Source organism: Mastigoproctus giganteus, chromosome 2, assembly GCF_048544385.1.
Source record: "Mastigoproctus giganteus isolate SK-2022 chromosome 2, ASM4854438v1, whole genome shotgun sequence".
Classification (NCBI taxonomy): domain Eukaryota; kingdom Metazoa; phylum Arthropoda; class Arachnida; order Uropygi; family Thelyphonidae; genus Mastigoproctus; species Mastigoproctus giganteus.
In genome coordinates this window covers 158,215,780-158,239,018 of record NC_143576.1, presented here as the reverse complement: position 1 = coordinate 158,239,018, position 23,239 = coordinate 158,215,780, and the positions used below count along the sequence as shown (strand labels likewise).

General features: G+C 36.8%; 1 protein-coding gene across 2 annotated transcripts in view; it reads left to right on the top strand.

Moving 5' to 3' along the window:
• Positions 1-23,239, top strand: part of LOC150089691 (splicing factor 1-like) — a 187,888-nt gene that overhangs the window by 157,531 nt on the left and 7,118 nt on the right. For both annotated transcript variants that reach the window (XM_090389602.1, XM_090389603.1), the window contains 3 exons: positions 3,105-3,272; positions 7,752-8,000; positions 21,409-21,568. In XM_090389602.1, coding sequence (XP_090245728.1) covers positions 3,105-3,272; positions 7,752-8,000; positions 21,409-21,568 — 577 coding nt within the window. The remainder of the gene's footprint in view (positions 1-3,104; positions 3,273-7,751; positions 8,001-21,408; positions 21,569-23,239) is intronic.

Sequence of the window (23,239 nt, the reverse complement as noted above, 5' to 3'; positions counted from 1 at the left end):
ATGCCTTTATTTATCTATTGCCTTATATATTTGTCAAATTGGGCAGTTCATTTCATTTAAAAAGTTATCAAATTTATGTAATTACAGTTTTGCATATTACAAATAAACGTTGAATTTTTATATACTTATAATTTTCTTGCTTAACTGTTCATAAGCTAATAAATACTTAAAGTATAATTAAGTTTTTATTTATAAATTTTATAAACTTCATTACATGTCATTTTTGCAAAGTACATAATATATCACTGTATATTGAAAATAAAAGTATGATGGACATTCAATAAATTATCTACCTAAGGTACTTCCCATAGTTATATTTCAATGATTCATGAAGTATCATGTTCCTACATATCTCAACTTGAATCGTACTAATTTTGATCCCACTGTGTTTTTAGGTAGTGCTGCTGTAATAGAAAGAAGGAAGACACCTGTATCAGATTATGGATTTGCTGAAATTGGAGCATTGTTCAGTCATCAAGTTTCTCACCAAAGGAGGAAATGGGCCAAAGGCCATTTATGAAAAAATGGTGGCTGCGTATGACAACAGTGCGCCTTCAGAGTACCAGTGAAATTCTGGTCAAAACAATTCTAGTGAGATAGAGTCCATCGAAGATAATCCACATCCAGGAAGGCATGTGACAGCAACCACTCCACAAATGTCAAGCTGTGGAAACCCTTGTACTGATTGACAGATGTTTAAAGGTGTCCCAAATCTCTAGGGAATATGACATATCTGAGGGAGCAGTTATAACCATCATCCATGAACATTTGGGGGTGACTAAGATCAGTGCAAGGTGAGTCCTTCAGGATGCCAGTGTTTCATCACTGGCATCAGAGACCAAGCAAGAAGCAATGCAATGAAAACACAAGGGTTCTTCTCCCCCCCCCCCAACACACACAATTTCGGACACAACCTTCAGCTCACAAGATTATGACCACCATTTTTTGGGATGCTGAGGGACTTTTGTACATTCTTTACTTGGAACACAAGCAGACAGTCACTGGGAAGTCAGATGCATCCTTACAGTACAACCTAAGGGATGTCATAAAGGAAAACACTGTGGAAAACTTGTGCTGCTCCTTCAGGACAATGCACCAGTGCACAGGTCACATGCTGTTGCTTTGAGAGACTGTGACTTTACAAAACTTACCCATCCACCGTACAGGCCAGATCTGGCCCCCACTGACTATTTCCTTTTTTGACACTTCAAGTAAAAAAAATGTACACAGATGTTGCTTTGCTGATGATAATGAACTAAAGTCTGCTGTTTCCCCCCCCCCCCCTTATATATATATATATATATCTAATGAAGTAATGTACCTGGTTTTGTAAATAAAGCAACCTTTTTGTTTACTGCTGTATTCTTTCATATCCCCCCCCTTTTTATCTCTGTTTTTAAAAGTATAGTTTAATTGCCGAAACTGAAAAACCCTCAAAGTACCCTTGGCCGATACTTATGAGCAGCATCCCATAAACCAAATGAGTGGTGGAACTACCGTAGCTATGTCTGCCATTTTAGGGAAGCCTGAGGTTAGTCGTGGAATGGTATAAACTTGGAAAAAGATCACATTTGAATAATACAATATTGAATTGATGAGAATATTTTCTTTATTGCAGTTTAATTTTTATTTGTTGTGGTGTTCTTTGTTTTCTTAATTTATATTTGTCCTATGCAAATTTCTTTACTGTTACTTCTTCAATTTAGTAGTTGTCTGCTTCAGTCTCTGCCTGGAATGGTAATGCTTTAAATGTATAAAAAGTTATTGAAGGGGCTAGGGCTTGTGGGGAGCCATCTGGGATCCTTACCCAATTTCTGCTTCTCACTTTGCTGGATCTAGTTCTGTGTAATTTGTGATTAAAAGTTTTAAACTAAATTTACAAAATATTATGATATACTACATTGTGTTGCAATTTAAGAATATACAAAGGAATTTACCGTTATTCTTCTTATCCTACTCTCCTATAATACCGATGAATTAACGAATGATAATTTAAAACTCAAAATGTGTTTCTCACCCTTAGCCCATGAATGATTCAATACCCCAGGATCACAGCCAAAGACCCCAACCCAACCCCAGAAATATCAAAAACCCCATGCCCTGAAGTGGACCAAACTTTTCAATGTTTGTCGTGCTCACAGGTTGTAATAAAACTAACGAATAGTGTGTGACGATATTAATAGGGGATTAGTTAGTATACATGCATTCGAACAATGTCACGGTTTTTCTAACATAATGGGTTCCATCACTAGAAGTTGCATGGGGGTTTTTGATATTTCTGGGGTTGGGTTGGGGTCTTTGGCTGTGCATGGCTTTGATATTTCTAGGTTCGGGTTGGGGTATTGAATCATTCGTGGGCTGAAGGCAAGGAATATATTTTGAGTTTTAAATTATCATTTGTTATTCATCGGTATTATAGGAGAATAGGATAAGAAGAATTCCTGTGAGACAGAATAATGGTAAATTCCTTTGTAATGTTAATATAACATAGTATGCAATATAACGAGCCTTTGGAAGCTCTTACGTCCATTGTGATGCAATATACTCAATAAAACACTATTTAAAATATGATGAAGTAATTTTCAGAATATTCAGCGCTGTAATCTTTAAGTATAGAAGTGACTGATCACAGTATACTAAAGTCGATTAACCAATTGTTTCAACCTACAATATAAAACAAATCTATAAAATAAATTCTTGTTATTTACAGTAAAATGTAACAGTTATTGTCGAGTTATGTACCTTTTTTTTTTTATAATTCTTCACAAACTGGCAGAAAATGCTTACTTATCAAAGGACAAGAGATGATGCAGAAATATTAATTATAACGTAACCTTTAAACTACTTGCCAAGTTATAAAAGCACCGAAATTTACACAAAAACTAACCCACCTTGCTAGAACTACTATATTTTTTGTGAAATGTAGTACTCTGGTTTTTTAATATACAACATAAATATTGGCATGTTTGTTTTTTTTTTTTTTTTTTCGTTTATATATATATATATATATATATATTATATACTGTATATAACATCTCAGACTGGAACTATATCTCTGCATTAATTATGAATTATGTTACAGTTTCCTGTAATTTTCATTACAGTATATGTCACTTATGGCTGAATTAGGAGAAGGGCCTCCACCCCCACCAAAAACAGGAACGACCAGTACACCATCAGTTTCTGTTCCTACTCCATTGGCTGCACCACAAGGTCCGCCCCGAGCCATCATGCCACCACCTGGACCGCCACAACAATTCCAGCAGGCTCTGGTAGGTTCCCTTTAAACATATCAGCTTTTTAGGAAATATATTTAAATGAAAGTGCATTTTTGGAGGTATTTTTGAATGAAATTAGAGTAGTTTTTAAAGTAAACAAGTGATCAATCACAATGTTTAAAATACAATGCACAAAGAGACAGAGCATTGAGTGGCTTGCAACATATTCACTGGGACTCAAAAAATTTCAGTGCACAAATTCTGCCAAAATTAATAAAAATTTGTGAAAAATCAAATTCTTTTGTGATTTTGGAAGAAACCTGACATGATAGAAACAAACTGAAGTCATTTTGGAAATCAGCATTAGACAGTGATTCAGAAACACCCTTTTCTGAGAACACATCAGTGAATTTTTTCAAAATGCGGAGTAGTGTTATTTGGCACCTATAAAATGAGTTATAATTACATTATTTACATTAATTCTTTGTGATTCCATTCAATTATTGGGGAAGTTAACAGAATTGTGAAATTTGAAGGTGCGACATACTGTATGAGAGGGGTTTGAAAACTTCAACTGCCTGAATATGAATGGGTAGTGGTACAGCATTAAAAATTTCTGTACTTATGTGGATAACACTTCAAATAGTAACCCAAGAGGGTTTTGTATAGTTTCAGCAATTTCTTGTTTTTTATTTACGGCTCAGGAAGTTGACAAAGTTGTGTAAATGAGGAAAGATGGACAAAATTGGTCACTATGCAATCATCCAATATTTGTGGGGGGGACCAAAGCAATCCATGAGGATATGGTTACAACATTCAAAGAGGATGCTCCTGCCTATTCCATGGTTAAGGAGACAGCAGGATTTAAAGGAGGAAGAGCTAGGAAGATGCCCCATGGAAAAACCGGCAACATCCATCACTCCAGAAGTTTTGACAGTATGCATGATCTGGTGATAGTGATGTTTGTTATTTGGTTTTTAGGAGCATTAGCATCTAAGGCCATATTGCTACGGGATATGCGGTGGTCACGGGCTCTAACCCCAGTCTAATCAAGAAGCGTGTGCTATGCACTGCTGCTCCTGCCCACCCGGCTACGGAGGTGCCTGACGAGTGATAATTGACACGTTGCCAGCATATTAGGCATCTTACCTGAACATATGTACCACATAATAGCAGAGGTCGTTATAAAAAAAGGTGTCAGCATGATGGATCCTAAAGTTGTTGACAGCAGATCGAAAATGTACGTCACTTGTCAAGTCAAGTGAACGTTGGTGTTATTTTCAATCAGATCCAGCAATTGTGACCATGAATGACATGCATCCATCACTTTCAGCCAGAAACAAATTGATGTATCACCTTGCTTCTCTAGCAAGGTGATACATCAATTTTTTGTAATTCTGATGGTGTGTTGCTAGTGGATTACCTTCAGAAAGGCCACATAGTCACTGGGGCTTATTGTACAGACCTTGTTAAGACATTTGTGTGACAACATCAATGACAGATGCCGAGGAAAACTCAACAAAGGAGTTTTGTTCTGCCCGGACAGTGCACATTCTCACAAGTCTGTCATTGCCATGGCTTCCCACAGCATGAGTGTGGCTTTGAAATCTTGGACCATTGCCAATATTTAATAGATCTACTACCATTGGATTTTCACCTGTTTCCTAATTTGAAAAATACCTGGCTGGCATCTGTTTTCCCACTGACAGTGGCATCATTGTTTTAGTGGATACATTCCTGGTAGCCCAAAAGAGGACTTTCTTTGCAGCCAGAATCAACACATTGCAGCATCGGTGGCAGAAGTACAGTAAGCGCCAGATATAGTGATTGCATTTGCAAATCGAATTTTGATTCTAATAAGCAAAAATCAGCAAATATTATCCACAGGCTATAAAAATAAAGATATAAAGCACAAATTTACACTTTATTCCCACCAACCAAAAGTTATTACCAATTAAATGATGCGTGAAAATCGAAAGAATATTATCCACAGGTTAACAAAATAAAAATAAATTTATACTTATGTACATAGCTTAATTAATATACATATTAACCATAATTAATTAATATACATATATACATATACACGCACTGTAATATGATTATAATTTAAAATAGGCATTTATTTTAGACTGCTTTAAATTATCACTACAAAGTCTATTTATAGATTTTTTCGATATTGTATAACAGTTTATATTCACTATCACTTGCACCAGTTTCTTCCAATGCTCTCCTCAGGACAGCTATAGCTTTGAGTTTGCCGGTTTTGTAACTGGAATTCATTTGGGTTAATTTTCCTCCTTGGCGAAATTATCAGTAACAGACTGGGCAATTTCTTCATCTGTTAAAGCTGTAGTAACTTGCAGATCACCATCCATATACACCCATGTCTTCAGGCTTTTCAACATGATCAGTATCGTGACTTATTTGACCATCATGAATATTTAATCCACATTTTTTGAAACAGTTGCTAATGCAGGTTTCGGAAACTTCATTCCAACCACTCATTGTCATATGAAGTGCATCTAGAACATTTATCTGCTTTGTGATATTGGATGATGTTCCCAAACCATCATCTATAGACTGGATCATTCCTCGCCTCATATCTGATCTATAAAAGGTTTTTTTATTATTCCCTGGTCGAAAGGTTGAATTGGTGGTATTCCAGGTAGAAAAACTAATTCAATATTTTTGAAAGTCAACTTTTTGAGCTGGGCAGTTCTCCAAAATCAATGCAGTTTTTTTGTTTTTCATATCCAATTGCAAATCCCATTTACAAAGATAATCTTCAAAAAAGAGAAGCTATCATCCGAATGTTGCCATTATTGGCATATTCAACGGGCAGCTGTTTTACTCCTTTAAAACATCAAGGTGGCTTCACCTTGATTGTTCCCGTCATGTTGCACGTTAAAAGAATCCTAATCCTGACTTTGACTTCTTTCCTGCGGATGCAGAGGAATTTTTAAAAATCATGCATTGGTCTGGGACAGTCCTGTAGTACAACCCTGTTTCATCTGTATTGAAAATGCCTTCAGGATTATAAGTGCTTAACACAGTTTGCCAAGAGGTTTTCAACCAGTTGTCAGCTGCAACTACAAAGTCTATCGGAATCTTGTTTTTCTCCGTGAGGTTTTTTGTAAATAATATTATACCTCTCCTTCCATATTCTTGGCCATCCATTGTCCATCGCCTTAAACTGTAGTTTTTCAACAGAATCATTAGCTTTTTGAAGAAGAATGCTATGATTGATTGATTGATTAGTGCATTAAATTAGCTAGCCTGTTTGAACCAAACAAACAGAACTTCATCTACTGTTTGACATTTCCCTTCATGCTTCCTTTTTCTGGTTTCACTAATCGAATTTGTGCTTAATGTGTGATGTGATTTTAATAATTTCAATAAAGATGACTGAGGCACTTCTAATTTTACTGTTGCTTCCCTTTGAGACATATTGCTCAAGTTTAATTTGTTGTATGTCGCTATAATTCGTAACTTATCTTTTATACCCAAATTCACTCTCTTTTCACACTTTTTTTGGGTAGTAAAATTTAAAACACAGTAAAAAAAAGATAGTCAATCAATAACAGAGCACAGGACACACAAATTGGAACTAACAAGATATGGAGTGTATGAAGTTTAGAGCAGATTCTGAAAATTTATTTACAATACTGTACATTTCACCACAATAATGTAAAAATCCACAGAATTCGTTATTGGTATAATTGCAATAAGATTGCATTTACTATCCATTTATAATAGATTGTACTAGCAGAAAAAAAAGCCCAATAAACCGGGCACTGAAAATTTTTTTTTTTTTTTTATATATGGTTGTGACCTCTAGAAATGTGTGTTAGAAAAATATCAGAGGCATTCAAAATTGATTCTAATAAATGATGAAAGTATAGTGCAATTTATTGATTTGAATCAGTTCTTTGAAATTTGATTCTATTAAGCAGCTAATTGTAATAACCAGTGATCACCACGCTTACTGTATGTTGACTCCAAGGGGGCGATGTTGAAGTGACATGTTACCAGACTCCTTGTACGTATGAACTTTTCAAACACCCTTCATACAATGATACTATATGCAATACCATAATAAATCTTCATTATAGCTGTGTTGAATGACATTGATGTGCTATACAGTGTAGTTGAGTTCCTATTCTCAACATGTAACAGGACTGATACCATAGTCTGGTCTGTTGTTGGATTTATGGAGTGGGATGGCATAATACTTTTGAAACTGCATTCTGGATGAGTTTCTGTTACATTTGGCTTTATGGTGTCTTAATCGGAAATGTTAATTTCACCTACCCCCAGGTGATATTGCAATTTAAAGCTAGTAAATTAGATAGTTTTTTTTTTTATTGGCTCAAAATATTTAATAATGTGTTGACAATTTAATGCAGATTTAGTCTGTGCAGTTGCGTGTTTTATTCTTATAGATGTGTTGGAGAGTAATATTTGATCCTCTGTCCAATATTTCAATATCACTATTTTTTTTTTCCCACACATTTTCTCTCTCTCTCATAGAGTGCACCACCTCCATGGACAGGTAGTTTACAAACTAAGCCAGTACCGATGATAAGGGCTGGGCCCCTTCCCGGACCCGTTATGCAACCTCCAGCACCTCCTATACTTCATTCAATTCCTACAACTACTCAGCCTACTCCTACCTCTGTACCACAATCCCAACAGGCTCTGCCACCCTGGCAACAGGCTCAACCACAAATTCAGCAGTCAACTTCAATTGCATCAACTGCTGTTGTTTCTACAGCTCAGGTAAGTCTTATCTTTTCTCAGAATTCTCTGTCTGTCTGTGATTATTTCAGTAAGCAAATTTTAACTAATTTAATCTCTTGAGAGACAAGTTTAAAGAAAGAAAAGAGCAAGCATGTTCTGGCGTGTGTGAGATAAACTTATCTCAACACTTTAAAGCATATGGCATGGCCATTTTTGAACTACCTCCCCCAAATTGCTCAATTCTAGACAATACATAATAATCATACTGGGATTGGATGACTGTCTTCATCATGTATACTTTACGCTGACTACAGTAGACTCCCAGTTTTCCAGAGTGGTTTTAAAACAAATTGCCCAGGTAACCTGTAATAAGAAAGAAAAAATTGTAAATATGACAAAAAACAAAAATTTATGTACATACAATACTGCATTCGTATTTATAAAAGTATACTACAGCATAAGAAGATTTGACATAAAAATTTAATACATACATACATACTATATTTTGAAAAAGAAAACAGAAATTCCACTTTTCCCCCTTGGCCTTCCAGCAAATGGTACTACATAAATTTCGCTGCATTTTCCCAACATAAGTGGCATGTATAGAACATGGCATGTTCTATGCAGTTGAGTAGACACTTGTTAAAGTTGGTAATTTACTATTTTATGTTTATTAATGAGGTGAAATGTTTCTTCAATAGAAAGAACAATTTTTTACATTTAACACAATGGACACAGACTAAAAACTAAAAAATACTCTGAGAAGTTGTTAATTTTAACTTTTCAGTAGTAAAGCTAAAAAAATTACTGAAATGTGGCTAGAATGAGCTAGTAAGTGTTTTTTTTTTTTTTTTTTTTATGAAAACCTCAAACAAGAGAGGTATTAGAACTTATAGTACTTAGTACCGTGCTTGGGTTAGGGGTTGAGAAAACGAAATAAGATATTTGTTGACATTAGACTTTAACTTCTCTAGACTGTAATTTTCAGAAAATACGTACGAAGGAAGGTTGTTCCAGAAAACGGCAGTTGAATGAATAAGCGAGGAAGATGAAAAGTTGGTTCTGTGAGTTTAAAGTTGGACAGTAAATGGATGTTGGCTGGTGGTGGCACATGTTCGGACTGTTTTGAAAGAGAGAGCGGGAATTGTAGAAGCCAATTCAGAAGAACAGTGCCCGTGGAAGTATCTGTAGAAAAGGCATGCAGCAGAAACAATGTCTATGAGACAGTGAGGGGAGAGACTCTGTTAGAGAGGAGTCATTAATTAACCTAACTGCCCTCTTCTGAATGGAATCTAGAAGCCTGAGAGAGGTTTTGGGGGCACTGCCACAGTTGTGGGAACAATATTCCATGGTAGGGTGGATTTGCGATTTGTACAAAGTGAACAGCTGTTTGGGAGAAAAGTAACGCCGAGAGCGAAAGACAAAACCAAGTTTTTTAGATGCAGAGGAAGCAATATTTGTAATATGCTTGTGCCAAGAGAGATCAGAAGTCGGGGTAATCCCCAAAAGAGAGATATCATTTTGCCTAGAAATTGGAGTGTCACCAAAGATAAGCATAGGAGCAGAAGAATCCTTTTTGCGAGATATAAGACAAGACGGAGTTTTAGAAGGATTGAAATCAACTAAGTTGTCTTTGTCCCACTGGACAATTACCTGGAGATCAGCATTTAAGGAATTGGTAGCGGATATTCGAGAAGTTTAAGTTGATTGAGCAGGGCAAGACTTTCTCAAAATAGAAAGTGGAATGCAATGTGCTGTCATCTGCAAAACGATTGATAGCATTTCCAGTTAATGGAAGAAGGTCATTAATATACAAGAGGAAAAGAGTGGGGGACAGAACTGAATCTTGTGGGGGGAACACGCATTAGTGGGGAAGTTAGAAGACAGAGCCATCTACCATCACCCTCAGTGAGCAATCAGATAGAAAACTAGATAACCAATTGCAAAAAAACAGTTGGCAAACCATAAGGTGGAAGCTTGTTTAGAAGACCTTTATGCCAAACACGATCAAAAGCCTTTGAGATGTGAAGAGCAACTGCTTGTGTTTCCCCCGAACTTTTCCATTTAATTTGTCCATAAGTGGATAACATAAGCCAGAATATCACCAGTGGATCAACACTGACGGAATCCATACTGATGAACGTTGATCAGGCAGAAGGTTTCTAGGTAGTTTAAGAGTTGGCGGTTAATTGATTTCTCCATTACTTTAGGAAGAGTAGAAGTAATTGCAATGGGACGATAATTGGGTGGGAGGGATTTATCACCTCTTTTTAGGAACTGGCTGGATATGAGCAAATTTTCAAGCAGAAGGAAAAACACCTTTGAAATAAGAAAGTGGAAAAAGGCAGCAAAGAACTGGAGTAAGTTCAGGAGCACAGGTTTTGAGAACAAGTGGAGAAATACCATCAGGACCTGGAGGCTTTCTTAACATCAAGATTTGTCAAAATCTTACCGACATCCTTTTGTCAGAAGACTGCAGGAGGCATTCAATGCAGCATGGTGGGAGGTGTTTTACCATTACCAAGATCATTAATATGTGAGTTGGAAGAAAAGTGGGATGCTAGCAGGTCAGCTTTATCCTTGACTGAAGTGAGAACAGATCCATCTGGTTTTGACAGCGGTGGGATTAGAGAAGGGAAAAAGTTGCGGCCAATAGCTTTGGCAAGAGACCAGAATGCTCGGCTACCATTAGGGCAGGAAGCAAGTTTTCTACTCTTAGCCTGTTCAAACTCTAGTTTGCACTGATTAATAACTGCTTTGCAATTGTTGCAAGCTTTGGTATAGGCAGAAAATGTATCTGAAGGTTTGGAAACAAGCCAATTACAATATGCAACGTTCTACTCTTGAACAGCCTTAGCACTTCTGTTAGAAAGTCAAGGTTTAGATAAAGGACAAGATTTTAAAGGGAAGTATGGAATAAAGGATTCCATTCCTACAAGAATAATTTCACTGACACGATATGACACAAATGCTAGAGACAGCAGATGAATTTGACACAATGAGGTATAGAGATTTTAAGCCAGAGAAGATTGAAACAAGGAGATTCCAAATTGCCAAGTCTCTGACAGGGAATATATCGGAACGGACATATGCACAAGTATCACCTTCGAGGCAAAAGGAATTATACAGCAAATAATTTGGGCAACTGAGATGAGCAATGGTCGAATCAACCGATAACTGAGATTCTGTCAGAAAAAGTACATGGGGTTTGGCAGACTGCAAGTGGAAATGGAAGTCGTTGAGATTAGAATTGAGACCACGTATATTCGTGAAATGAACTAGGAAGTGTTTGGTAGGTTTAGATCTTTTCGCAGATAAGCTTACTCTTCGTTTGACAATTCATGATGTATTCAATAGTAAGAAAAATTGGGGGGGGGGGGAACATGCTGTATGAAGTAATGAAATTTTTGTATGTGGCGTACACATGGTAAGAATATACCCAGATCCTTGACATAACATGGCCTCGACAATGCCCCCCATATACACACTACTCGGACTCCCTCCAGTCACTATCTGGCAGAGTAAAGGTAGCAAGATTATACACTAGCTGATCCGAAAACCTAGAGAGTTACCAATAGGTTCGGTCCGGTGTACTAACTAGCAGCCGGCCTGCGAATACCGTTTTAGAGCTGTAGTCTCGAAATGTAAGGAAGATTGGATCTCACCACGATGTTCATCATAAACTCAAAAGTCATCAATTATACTGCATAATGGAAGAGATGGGGAAGGGTTGACCGGAACTTGGCTCTGGGGACTAAACATGTATTCCACCACTTCAAGCCTCCATTAACCATTGTTTTTTGGTAATTCATTCCACGACCTTGGAAGCTCAAATTTTCGTATATAACTGCCCGAAAGGTTGTTTTTATAATGTAAATTGTATTAGTTAACAATTCAAATCATTAAATGCACTACACTTTCAACGTTATCATATGTTATAAGAATCAATTTTGGAAGACTGTGATATTTTTTTAAAGCACATTTCTGGAAGTCACGACCATAAAACAATTTGCACTTTCCGGTTTTTTGGGCTTTTCTGTTACTGCAAACAATTATAAACGGGTAGTAAACTCGATGTTGTTGCACCGAGCTAGAATTGTGTGGGTTTTTACGTTACTATGGGGAAATGTGTTTACCCTTTACTTATAGTGTATCTTCAATCGTATAAAAAACAAATTTTCAGAATCTTCTCTTCGTTCCTCTTTTTTTTTTTTTTTTTTTTTTTTTTTTTTTTTTTTTTTGCTTCATAAACTTGTTATTTCGCGTAAATCGTATTAGTTGTAATTTGTGCACTCCATTAAATGCTTATCCATGCTATTGAAATTTATAAAGAAAAGAAAAGATTATCTTGGAAATAAACACCTCTTGAAGCATTTCTGAAGAAGATGAATCCTTGTGCAACAAACAAGCGAGCCAAGCCAATGAGTGTGCATTTAGTCAATGATGAAGAATAAACATTCTTTAAAATTTGTAAGTCATAAATAATTTCTCTATTATTATAATTTGCTTGATTTTACAGGCTACATTTTCATTTCTTACGATAAATCAATCATTGTTTAAATATAAACTAATTGGTAACTAATTTCTTTGTTGATAACGTAACCCCAATTTTTAACATTGTCTATGGGAAATAAATTCCCGCTTTACGTGCGCATGCTAGGAACGAATTAACTCGTAAAGTCAAGAATTACCTGTACATGAAATCGAATATGACAATTCACAAGTACCACTTCTTCAGAAGAACATCAGTCCTTTCTCCCCTGCCCATACAAACTGAAAAAGTAAGAAATAAAGAAATAATTGCCAAATTCTGTTTCCCACATTTTAATGAAATTTAAATTGATGACTTGATGGCTTGACAAATCTTTTTAAAAGACCTACAGTGGAATCTCATTAATACAAAATTCAAGGGACCTAAATTTTCACATTTTGTAATAACGAGGTCCCCCAAAAGTGTAAATTTTACCGTTATTTATTTATATATATATATATATATTTTTTTTTTTTTTTTTTGGTACATACTATATATCTAAGAATAATAATAAATAATAATATCAAAAATAAAATAAAATAAAAACAAAAGCCTTGTCTAACAATACAGTAATAGGAATAACATTTTTTTTAAGATTTTATTTTATTTGTATGATAAACTAAGAGAAAAGCAATATTAATGGAAATGAAAATATTGTACAGTATATATTTTGATATCATAGTAAAAAGGCCGCAAGTGACTAAAGCGATTCTTCAGTGATTTGAAAGCGATTTTCTTAAAAGAGCAATTGATTGTAGTTGAACGTTATTTTCTAATTTCCAAAGTTATATAATTTTGCTCTTCTAAAGTAAAGAAGTCAGCTTACTCAACAGAAAGGAAAGCCACCTTTCTTCTTGTATATAAGACTAATCTACTAACGCACTAACACTAACAATCTTATCGCTTGGTCACTGGTGGCACCACTCCTACCTCCACGTGGTGGGGCTGGAAGCCTGGGAGAAGAAATCCACTCTCCCGGGACTAAAAGGAGCAACTATGGACAACACAAAACAGTCCTACTATGGATCTCTTGATCCAGATTTAAGTGGACATGACGACCATGATAATTTGAATAAATCCCATGCTAAGAGACAAAAAAAAAAAAAAAAAAAGGGACAGATTTTTCTGTTCCTCTCTTCTTAATATTGCATTCCTCCACAGACCAACCATTGAGTAAACTCTCCCCATTTTTGATTCAGAAATGTCTCGAAAATGTGACTGGGCCTCCAAAAATGGTTCGGCGACTAAGATCTGGAGACCTATTAGTGGAGATGAGTGAACACAGACATACTGAAAGATTCTTGAAAATATCTACCTTTGGTGGAATTCCCACAAAGGTTACCCCACATGCTACCTTGAACTCTTCTAAAGGGGTAATATCTGAATGGGATCTTCTATATGTATCAGAGGATGAACTTGTCTCTGAATTAAGCAACCAAAATGTAGTCCAGGCAAAAATGGAGAGCCTGTCCCTACACGAACAGTCATATTGACATTTAAGTCACCAAATCTCCCCACAACTATAAAAGCTAGATATCTCAGATGCCATGTTCGACTGTACATTCCCAACCCAGTCCGGTGCTTTAAGTGCCAAAAATTCGGTCATTCGCAAACTGTGTGCAGAGGTATAGTCACTTGTGCTTCTTGTGGTTCAAAAGAACACACACATATGGACTGTAATAATGAAACCCAAAACTGTCCTAACCGCCATGGAAATCATTCTGCCTTCTCTAAGGACTGTATCCAATGGAAAAGAGAGAACAACATTCAAAAATATAAAATAGAGAACAAAGTGTCATATCAAGAGGCAAAGAAACACTTTGCAATCCCTACTAAATCATCTACGTATGCCTCAGTTACTCAACAGCTACGCACAATATCAACTCAGATTGACTGCTCCGTCCCTCCAAATATCTCTATATCTGGTTGGGCGAAATCATTATTTACTTCATTAAAAGAACAATCTCTCTCCAAATATGCAACCCAAGAAGAAAATACACCGGTAACAATACCTCCAGATAAGAATCCCAATCAGCAACTGAAAGTACAAACTAAGAGCTCTGAAAGAACTGATACACACACATTCAGATCTGATACCATGGACACTGATGAAAAAGCTGATGAAGATGACACATTTCTTGAAATTCATCCAGAAGGTGACATTGACACAAGCAGACCAGTCTTCTCAAAGAAAGATAAAGGAAAAATAGACAGGCGTAAGCAAACTACCTCACGGAAGTTAGCAGACACTAGCTAAAACCAAACAATGGATACAGTTATTCAATGGAATTGTCATGGGCTCTGTGCTAACTTTGACGACTTTTACGATCTCCTATCTGAATACAAGCCTGTTGCAGTATGCATTCAAGAAACAAATCTCACAAATGCTATATCTATGACAATTAAGCATTACAATATGTATATAAAAGATAGAAACTCATCTAATTTAGCTCGTGGAGGAGTAGCACTCATAGTGAACTCTTTGGTGTCCTCTAGACCTATTCCCCTGCAAACATCTTTAGAGGCAATTGCTGTCCATGTCACCTTCAGAATCAATAACATTAGTTTCATTGTATCTATCACCAAATCATACATACACCTTTGCTGATTTAGATAATTTAGTAATGCAAATACCTGCTCACTTTTGTATTATGGGTGACTGGAATGGCCATCACCCACTATGGGGATCTCAACATCTTGACTCCAGAGGACAGATAATTGAAAAAATTTTAGATAAACATAACCTGACTATTTTAAACACTGGTGCTCACACATACGTGCATTTACCATCTGGCTCAAGCTCTGCTGTTGTTCTTTCAATATGCTCTCCAGTGATATTTCCTCTCATAGACTGGACTGTTATTAATAACCCTCGTGGTAGCGATCACTTTCCTATCATCTGTACTTTCTGTATAAATTCTACTCCTCAGAGTAACATTAGGACAACCTGGAAATTTACTAAGGCTAACTGGATTAAATACCAAGAAATAGCTCACTTAGATACTGTCTTCATAGCAACCCACACAATTGACTCTGCAGTAAGCTACATTACAGATAAAATAATGAAAGCATCCAAGACTGCTATACCAAAATCTGGCTTCATCCAAAAATGTGGTGGAACGAAGCATGCAACAGTGCTAAAAAAGAAAGGAACAAATATTGGAATATTTTTCAAAAACATCCAACCACAGCTAACCTCCTGCAGTTTAAGAGAGTCAGAGCTAAAGCTCGTCATATAAGACGAGAGAGTAAAAAAGAAGCATGGAGGCATTATGCCTCCACCATAAACAGATCCACAGATACTTCTACAATATGGGAAAAAAAATCAAAAGAATTAATGGTAAATACTAGCAGACAACTTCTATTCTACTTGTAAAAGGGAAGGAAATCTCTGAACCTGCAGAAATTGCCAATGCCTTAGGTACTATGTTTGAAACGCTTTCAGCTGTTGCCACATATGAACCAGCATTTCAATTGTTAAAATCCCAGACAGAAAAATACAAACTAAATTTTAATACTGTCATACTTCATTCTTATAATCTGCCTCTGACCATGAATGAATTGCATAATGCACTTGCACGAGTGAAAAACAGTGCTCCAGGTCCCGGCGGGATTTATTACACCATGATCTGTCTTTTAAATGAGGAATCATTAACTGTACTCTTACAACTGTATAACAGAATTTTCTTAGAGGAGTATTACCCTGCTAGCTGGTGCCATTTTTATGTGCTAGTGTTCCCGAGATCAGGGAAAGACCACACAGATCCCAAAAATTGCCATTCTATTTCTCTAACCAGTTGTCTGGGAAAAACATTGGAAAAAATAATTAACGCCAGACTGACGTGGTTTTTACAGATTCAAAACATTCTAAGTCCAAGTCGGTATGGTTTCTGGAGAAAAAGATGTACACTTGATCTCATTATCAAGGCCGAAACAAATATCTGGAACGCGTTCCTGAGAAATGAACACCTAGTCATGGTATGCGTTGACATCAAAAAAGCCTTTGATACAACTTGGCAATATGGGATTCTTCAGGACTTGCATAAATTTGGACGTCAGGGTCATCTCCCAAAATTTATTAAGAACTTTCTAGGCAATAGATCCTTTCAGGTCCAATTCCACTCTTCATTATCTCGAGCATATGTACAAGAAGAGGGAGTTCCCCAAGGATCAGTGTTGAGCGCCACACTCTTTGCCATTAGGATTGATTCTATTACCAAGTGCATACCTAACACAGTTGATGCATACTTATACGCTGACAATCTTGCCATGTCATTCTCAAAATATGAGACTTATTGAAAGACAACTACAAGGCACCGTTAACAAAATAGTCTCTTGGGCCAAAAATAATGGATATCGGCTTTCTAAGCCAAAAACGACTGCCGTGCACTTCTGTTGCAAACGTTCTTTACATCCAGATCCAGACCTTCAGTTGGATTCTCATTGTATTACTTTCCAACATAGTATTAGATTTCTTGGTTTAATACTTGATAAAAAATTAAACTTCCTAGGACATATAAAACATATTTGTACAAGTTGTCTTAGAAAACTAAATCTTCTCAGAGTAATTTCTATGTCATGGAGTGCAGATCGTTATGTGCTGTTACATCTATACCGCTCACTGATCAGATCCCAGTTAGACTATGGGTCTCTTGCATATGATTCAGCCAGGCCAAGTGTATTGAAATGGCTCGATCCTGTACATCACAGTGCATTAAGAGTTGCACTATGGGCTTTTCGCACATCACCAATCTTAAGCTTCTATACTGAAGCCTATGAACCACCGTTACACCTTAGGCGAGAAACTCTACTACTAAATTATGCAGCCAAAATCAGCAGTCTCCCACAATGCCTCTTCATACATATGGCAATGCCTCTTCATACCAAAATGGAGAGAAATCTATCAAACTAAATGGCATTACAACAAACCATCTGGCAGTAGGCTTCAAGCTTTGATCACAAGCTGGGGCCTGAAGTTTTCTATCACTCTCCAGGATACTAGTATGGAAACCCAGCCATTGCAATTGCCTCCAGTACATATTGATAGACATTTTCAGCAATGGAGAAAGAATAACTTCCCCAATATCAACATTAGACAAATACATATGGCTCACTCCACCGAGTTTAGCAGCGTCATTCAACTATACACAGATGGATCCAAAACTGGTAATAAAGTTGGCACAGCTGTAGTATTACCAAATGCCACCATCTCCAGATAGCTCCCACCAGAATGCAGTACTTATACCTCAGAGTTATATGGTATTTTACTAGCCCTAGAGAATATAAAAGAAGCTTCGTACGCTAAATCCATCATATGTACGGACTCGTTAAGTGCTGTTAACGCTCTACAGTGTAAATCCTTCCCTAGTCATCCTCTGATACAGAAAATTTTAGCACAGTTATTAGCACTTCATGGATGTGAACAGCTCGTAATATTTTGCTGGATCCCTGGACATGTTGGAATCCTAGGAAACAAGCAGGCAGATTTAGCTGCTAAAATTGCTACAAATGCGATGCCATCTAATTTCAGGACTCCTTATAGTGATCATAAGTCCTTTATCAAACAGACATATAAAGAAGTATGGACAGGCATGTGGAAAGATCAGACAAATAATAAACTTTTCAAAATTAAGAGAAAACCTAAACAGTGGCAATCCAGCCTGAGACGAAACAGAAAGGAAGAAACTATTCTAGCCAGATTACGCATTTGTCATACTTTCCTCACTCATAGCTATCTACTAACAACCAGTGACCCTCCACAATGCAGTAATTGTTTATACCCACTAACAGTAAAGAATATCATCATAGAATGCCCGCAATATCAAAAAGAACGGAAAACATCTTTTCCCTCTAATTTTCATAATTACAATCATTTAACACTACAGTGTGTCCTAGGAGATCGAGAGAACATGGATGACATTTTTCTTTTTCTAAAATTCATTAATAAATATCACCTTATCTGAACCACTATCATCTGTAAGAAAAACGAAGAAAATATCAGACAGTAATTAGTGCATTATAGCCTGAGTTGCTGATGCACCAATAAATCTAACAAACAACAACACAGAAAAAATAATTATAAAATGAGACATACAAACCATTAACATTTTAATAAATTAATACAATTTAAAGAAAGAATCCAATGTTCTTTGCACAGTTTTTGTCCTATATGCATTTTTACCTACAGCACAGATGTTATCAAATGCAATAGTTGTTTCTTTATCAACGTTACTAAAAGCCAAGACATTCTCTATTACGTTCAGTGCATTTGGGACATCTTTTTTAGATGGCAGTGTGCGCGCATCTTCACTTTCGCTGTCACTGGTAATAAAAACAGCATTGTTTTGTTTGGTACCCAGCAGCTCTTCTGGTGTTGGCGTTGCAGTGGTAGCAACTTCATCATCCACCTTCACAAACTCTTCAAATTCGCCAACAAAATTCATATGCTCCTTCAAATTCCTCCGTTCCTCACTGTTGCTATCACATTTGTCTGCTGGACCATGTTTTTTAATGATGTTCTCTCCAAAGCTACTCTTTCTGAAGCAATTGATTATAACACTTGATCTGATACTTTCCCAAGCAATAAGATTACGGATAGCATCCAAGACATTCCAATTTGGCTGCAAATTCTTCCCTCCTATGTTGCGGATCAAGTACCTTATCAGGAGGGCTCTGTATGCTCCCTTGAGGTTATAAATAATGCCTTGATCCAGTGGTTGCATTAAACTGGTGGTATTGGGGGGTAAAAACAACAGCTGCATATTTGTCAACTTAAGTGTCTCGGCAGAATGTGCTGCACAACGGTCTAGAATCATCAAAATGTTCCTTTTTTCTGAAGCCATTCTTCTGTCCAATTTTTGATAACCAAGACTGAAAAATTTTGACCGTAAGCCAAGCACTTCTATTGGCCTCTTAATCACAGGGAAGTTGGTTTACTGCTTTAAAACATCTTGGCTTGGAAAACTTACCAATCACAAGTGGGTGTAGTTTTGTACTGCCATCTGAATTGCAGCATAACAGAACAGTGAGTCTTTGTTTACTTAATTTTCTGCCATGACAAGACTCTCCTCGAACAGAAAATGTTTTGTTTGGCAGCAAATTATAAAATAAACCTGTCTCATCGAGATTAAAAATATCCTTTTAATCTCGAACTAGTCCAGAACACAACTAGTCCAGACTCACTGCAAAAATAACCAAGTTATTCCTGTTTTTAAATCTTTGGAGCCAGCCACTGCTGCATTTGAAGTCACTAATCCCATGTTGCTGAGCTAGATAATTTGCCTTTTCTTGCAAAATCGGACCTGATATTGGCAAATTAGATGCATGCATTTGTTGGTACCACTCAAAAAGTATTGTTTCAAGCCCCTCATGTTTTGCACCACAAATTCGTTTCCTGTTTTTCATCACTGCTTCAGTGTCATGCACTTTTTCAAGTCTTTTTCAGTATTGTAGGTAAAGGGATGTTGTATTCCTTTGCAATGTCAGTTTTGCTTCTTTCCATCCTATCAACCTCTTGTATAATTTTTAGTTTAATTTCCAGGCTTAATTCTGTCCGTCTACATTTTGTTGCCATGATACTGCTGGATAAGATTTCATATAAACAAATTTTAAATTAATTTAAAGACAAGTTCCGAAAAAGATGTCAGCTCAGATAAAATGGCACAAAAAATAGAATGCTGTATAGCAAAAGACTCTTTGAACTGGGATAACAATTGCAACTGACCTTATTCCCATGGAGAGCAAGGGAGTGCGTGTAAACAACTTAGAAAAACTTTATTCTTTTGTTAATTTAACAACTCATCCTTCAGAAAGATGTTTTTCAGAGTGCACTTGATGTTGTATCTACCATAAACTGCTTTTGTTTACACAAAACTAATTTCTAAAAAGTCAGTGCCATCCTTCGGGAAGTAGAGAGCCAGGTGGCCGGGGACAATAATCAGATCGCTCTGCCAAGATTTGTATTAAACAAACAAAATGACAATATTTCTCATGGGGTGAAAAACAACTTTATAATACATATTAACCGAATTTTGTAATAAACAAATATATTTACATAAAAAAGCCTATCCTTTTGCAGGGGAATGGTATGTGCTTCATATAAACGAGTATTTTGTATAAACCAAGTTTGTATTAACAAGATTTTTTACTGTATATAAAATTCCATGAAATATTTATCCGGGAGTTAAGTTATCACATGTGGACAAACAAGGGTAGAAGACAATAGGTGTGTGTGTGTGCGCGCGCACGTACATGCATTCTTGTGAATGTGCCTAAAATGAATTTTTTAAAACTAGACTGCAATCTGTGACTATCCTTGGAAAAATGCCAGCCAATTCCATTTCAAGTAGAGGTAGTGCCACAATACAACTCGGATGAGGAATTGGTAAACACACTCAGCCGTATCAGAAATTTTACTTCATTGGTGAGTAAAGGTCCCCCCAAATCTTTGCTTAGTACCATGTGTCTAAAATTTATCATGAATTCTTGAAATTGTTCTTTGTGGTTGACAGTTTTCTAAATTTGTGCCTCTTCTAATGTCTTTGAACTTCACTCAATCTCAGATTTCCAGTACCAATTTAAAATTGCTTTGAATCTTTCTAATGTTCAGCTTCCACGTTGTTTGTTGACACTTTGCATTATGTGTATTATTTTACTTTTGTTTTACAACTAATGTCATCTTTTATGAACTGCATATTAATCAGAGTTAAAAAATTAAGTTCACTTATAAATACATGATTAAATACATATGATGAAAATGGCATTTTTTTTGTTTTGAAACTCTGTAGAAATACTTAAGGAGGTTATTCCTTTTTAAATAATTATTCAGTAGGAAAAAATCCCAAATTGAATAATTCACTGTACTTACCATGGATAATTAAAAATTCTTAATGTTTCATATTTGTAATTTGTCAACAGGCTGGTCTCACCCTTCATAGCATTGCGCCGACGCCCACAATGCTTACTGCACCACCTCCACCTCCCCCACCACCAGTCAGCAGCCAGTCAGGACAGCCACCTGCACCTGTTCCAGCAGGAATGCCATGGTTGTCAGGACCTCAGACAATTGTTTCACAAGGTAAGTACCAGCACCTGTATTTCATGAACCAAAGGATTTTATGTTATTACTTGTGCTTCTTATGTTGATATCATTAGCATTAGTAGAAGCATATGATGGAAGAAAGCAAGCTTATACAGCATCAGCCAAAAAAAACCACTCCCATTTCACCCCTCTGTTCATTCGAAATACCTGTCCAGCTGAGCCTTAAATTTATTTAGGCTATCAACTTCCACAACAAGGGATGGAAGTCTGTTCCACCAACCAACTACCCACAGGCTAAAGACAAATTTCCGCACATCTATCCTACATCCGTCTTTCCTCAATTTGAATTTATGCCCTGTCAGGTGATTATTCTGAGCAAGAGGAAAAATCCCATCAGCATTGAGCATGCTCACCCCATTCAAGGCTTTATATACCTCTATCAGATCACCTCGCCGGTGCCTAGTCTCCAGACACTGTAATTTGCAAAACTTAAGCCTTTCTTCGTAAGAGCAACCCTTTGTTCCATTCACTAATCTTGTTGCCCTTCTCTGTACTCGTTCCAGCAGCTCTACATCCTTCTTGAAATGAGGCCTCCAGACCTGTATACAGTACTCAAGGTGTGGCCAGACCATTGCTTTATACAAGGGAATAATCACCTCCTTATTCCTGCTAGAAAATTTCCTGTATATCATTGACAAGCCACCATGAGCTACTCTTGCAGCCCATCTGCACTGTTCAGAAAACTTCATATCTGCCTGCACAATTACCCCTAGGTCCTTTTCATTCTCTGCCACTGTCAGTGTAGTACCTCAGAGTTGATACGTTAACTCTAGGTTTACTGTTTCCCATATGTAGTACTTTACATTTGTCAATGTTAAACTTCATTTGCCACTTCTCAGCCCATCTGCTCAACCTTTCCAGATCCTGTTGAAGCAGCATACTGTCAGTATGCTGCTGCAACAGGATCCCTGCCAACCTTTGTATCGTCTGCAAACTTGGATATTAAGCTTGATATACCATCATCAATATCATTTATAAATACAGTAAACAACAATGGACCCAACACTGAACCTTGAGGGACTCCACTAATAACATTAGTCCACGACGGGCAGTGTCCATTGATTACCACTCTCTGTCTTCTCCCACTCAACCATCCCTTTATGCATAGCAGCAATTTGCCTCCAGTGCCACACTGCTCCAATTTGTGCAGCAATCTTCCATGTGCAACAGTATCAAAAGCCTTTCTAAGATCCAAATATATAATATCAAAGTTATTCCTTAAACTCACAGGTCTATAATTACTTGTGTCAGCCTTTGATGCTCCTTTGTGAATTGGGGTCACATTTGCACATCTCCAGTTTATGGGTACCTCCCCTGAGTACAAAGAAGCTCTCATAATTATGGCTGAGGGTTTGCTTACTTCCTTTGCTGCCTCCTTTAATATAACTGGATAGATCCCATCCACCCCAGGTGCCTTTTTATTATCAACAATTTCTCCTCCACTTTCCTCTCAGTTATTACAAATCATATAGCTTACTGCCAGAGTTTACTTCACCTCTTGCATTCCCCTTCCTGAATAACTCCTCATGTGTGAATGTAGATGCAAAATACTTGTTTAGTTTGTTAGCCACCTGAGCAGGATCATCAACAGTTGAACAATCAATATCCAGTGGACCAATCTGATTCATCCCTTTCCTTCTAGAGTTT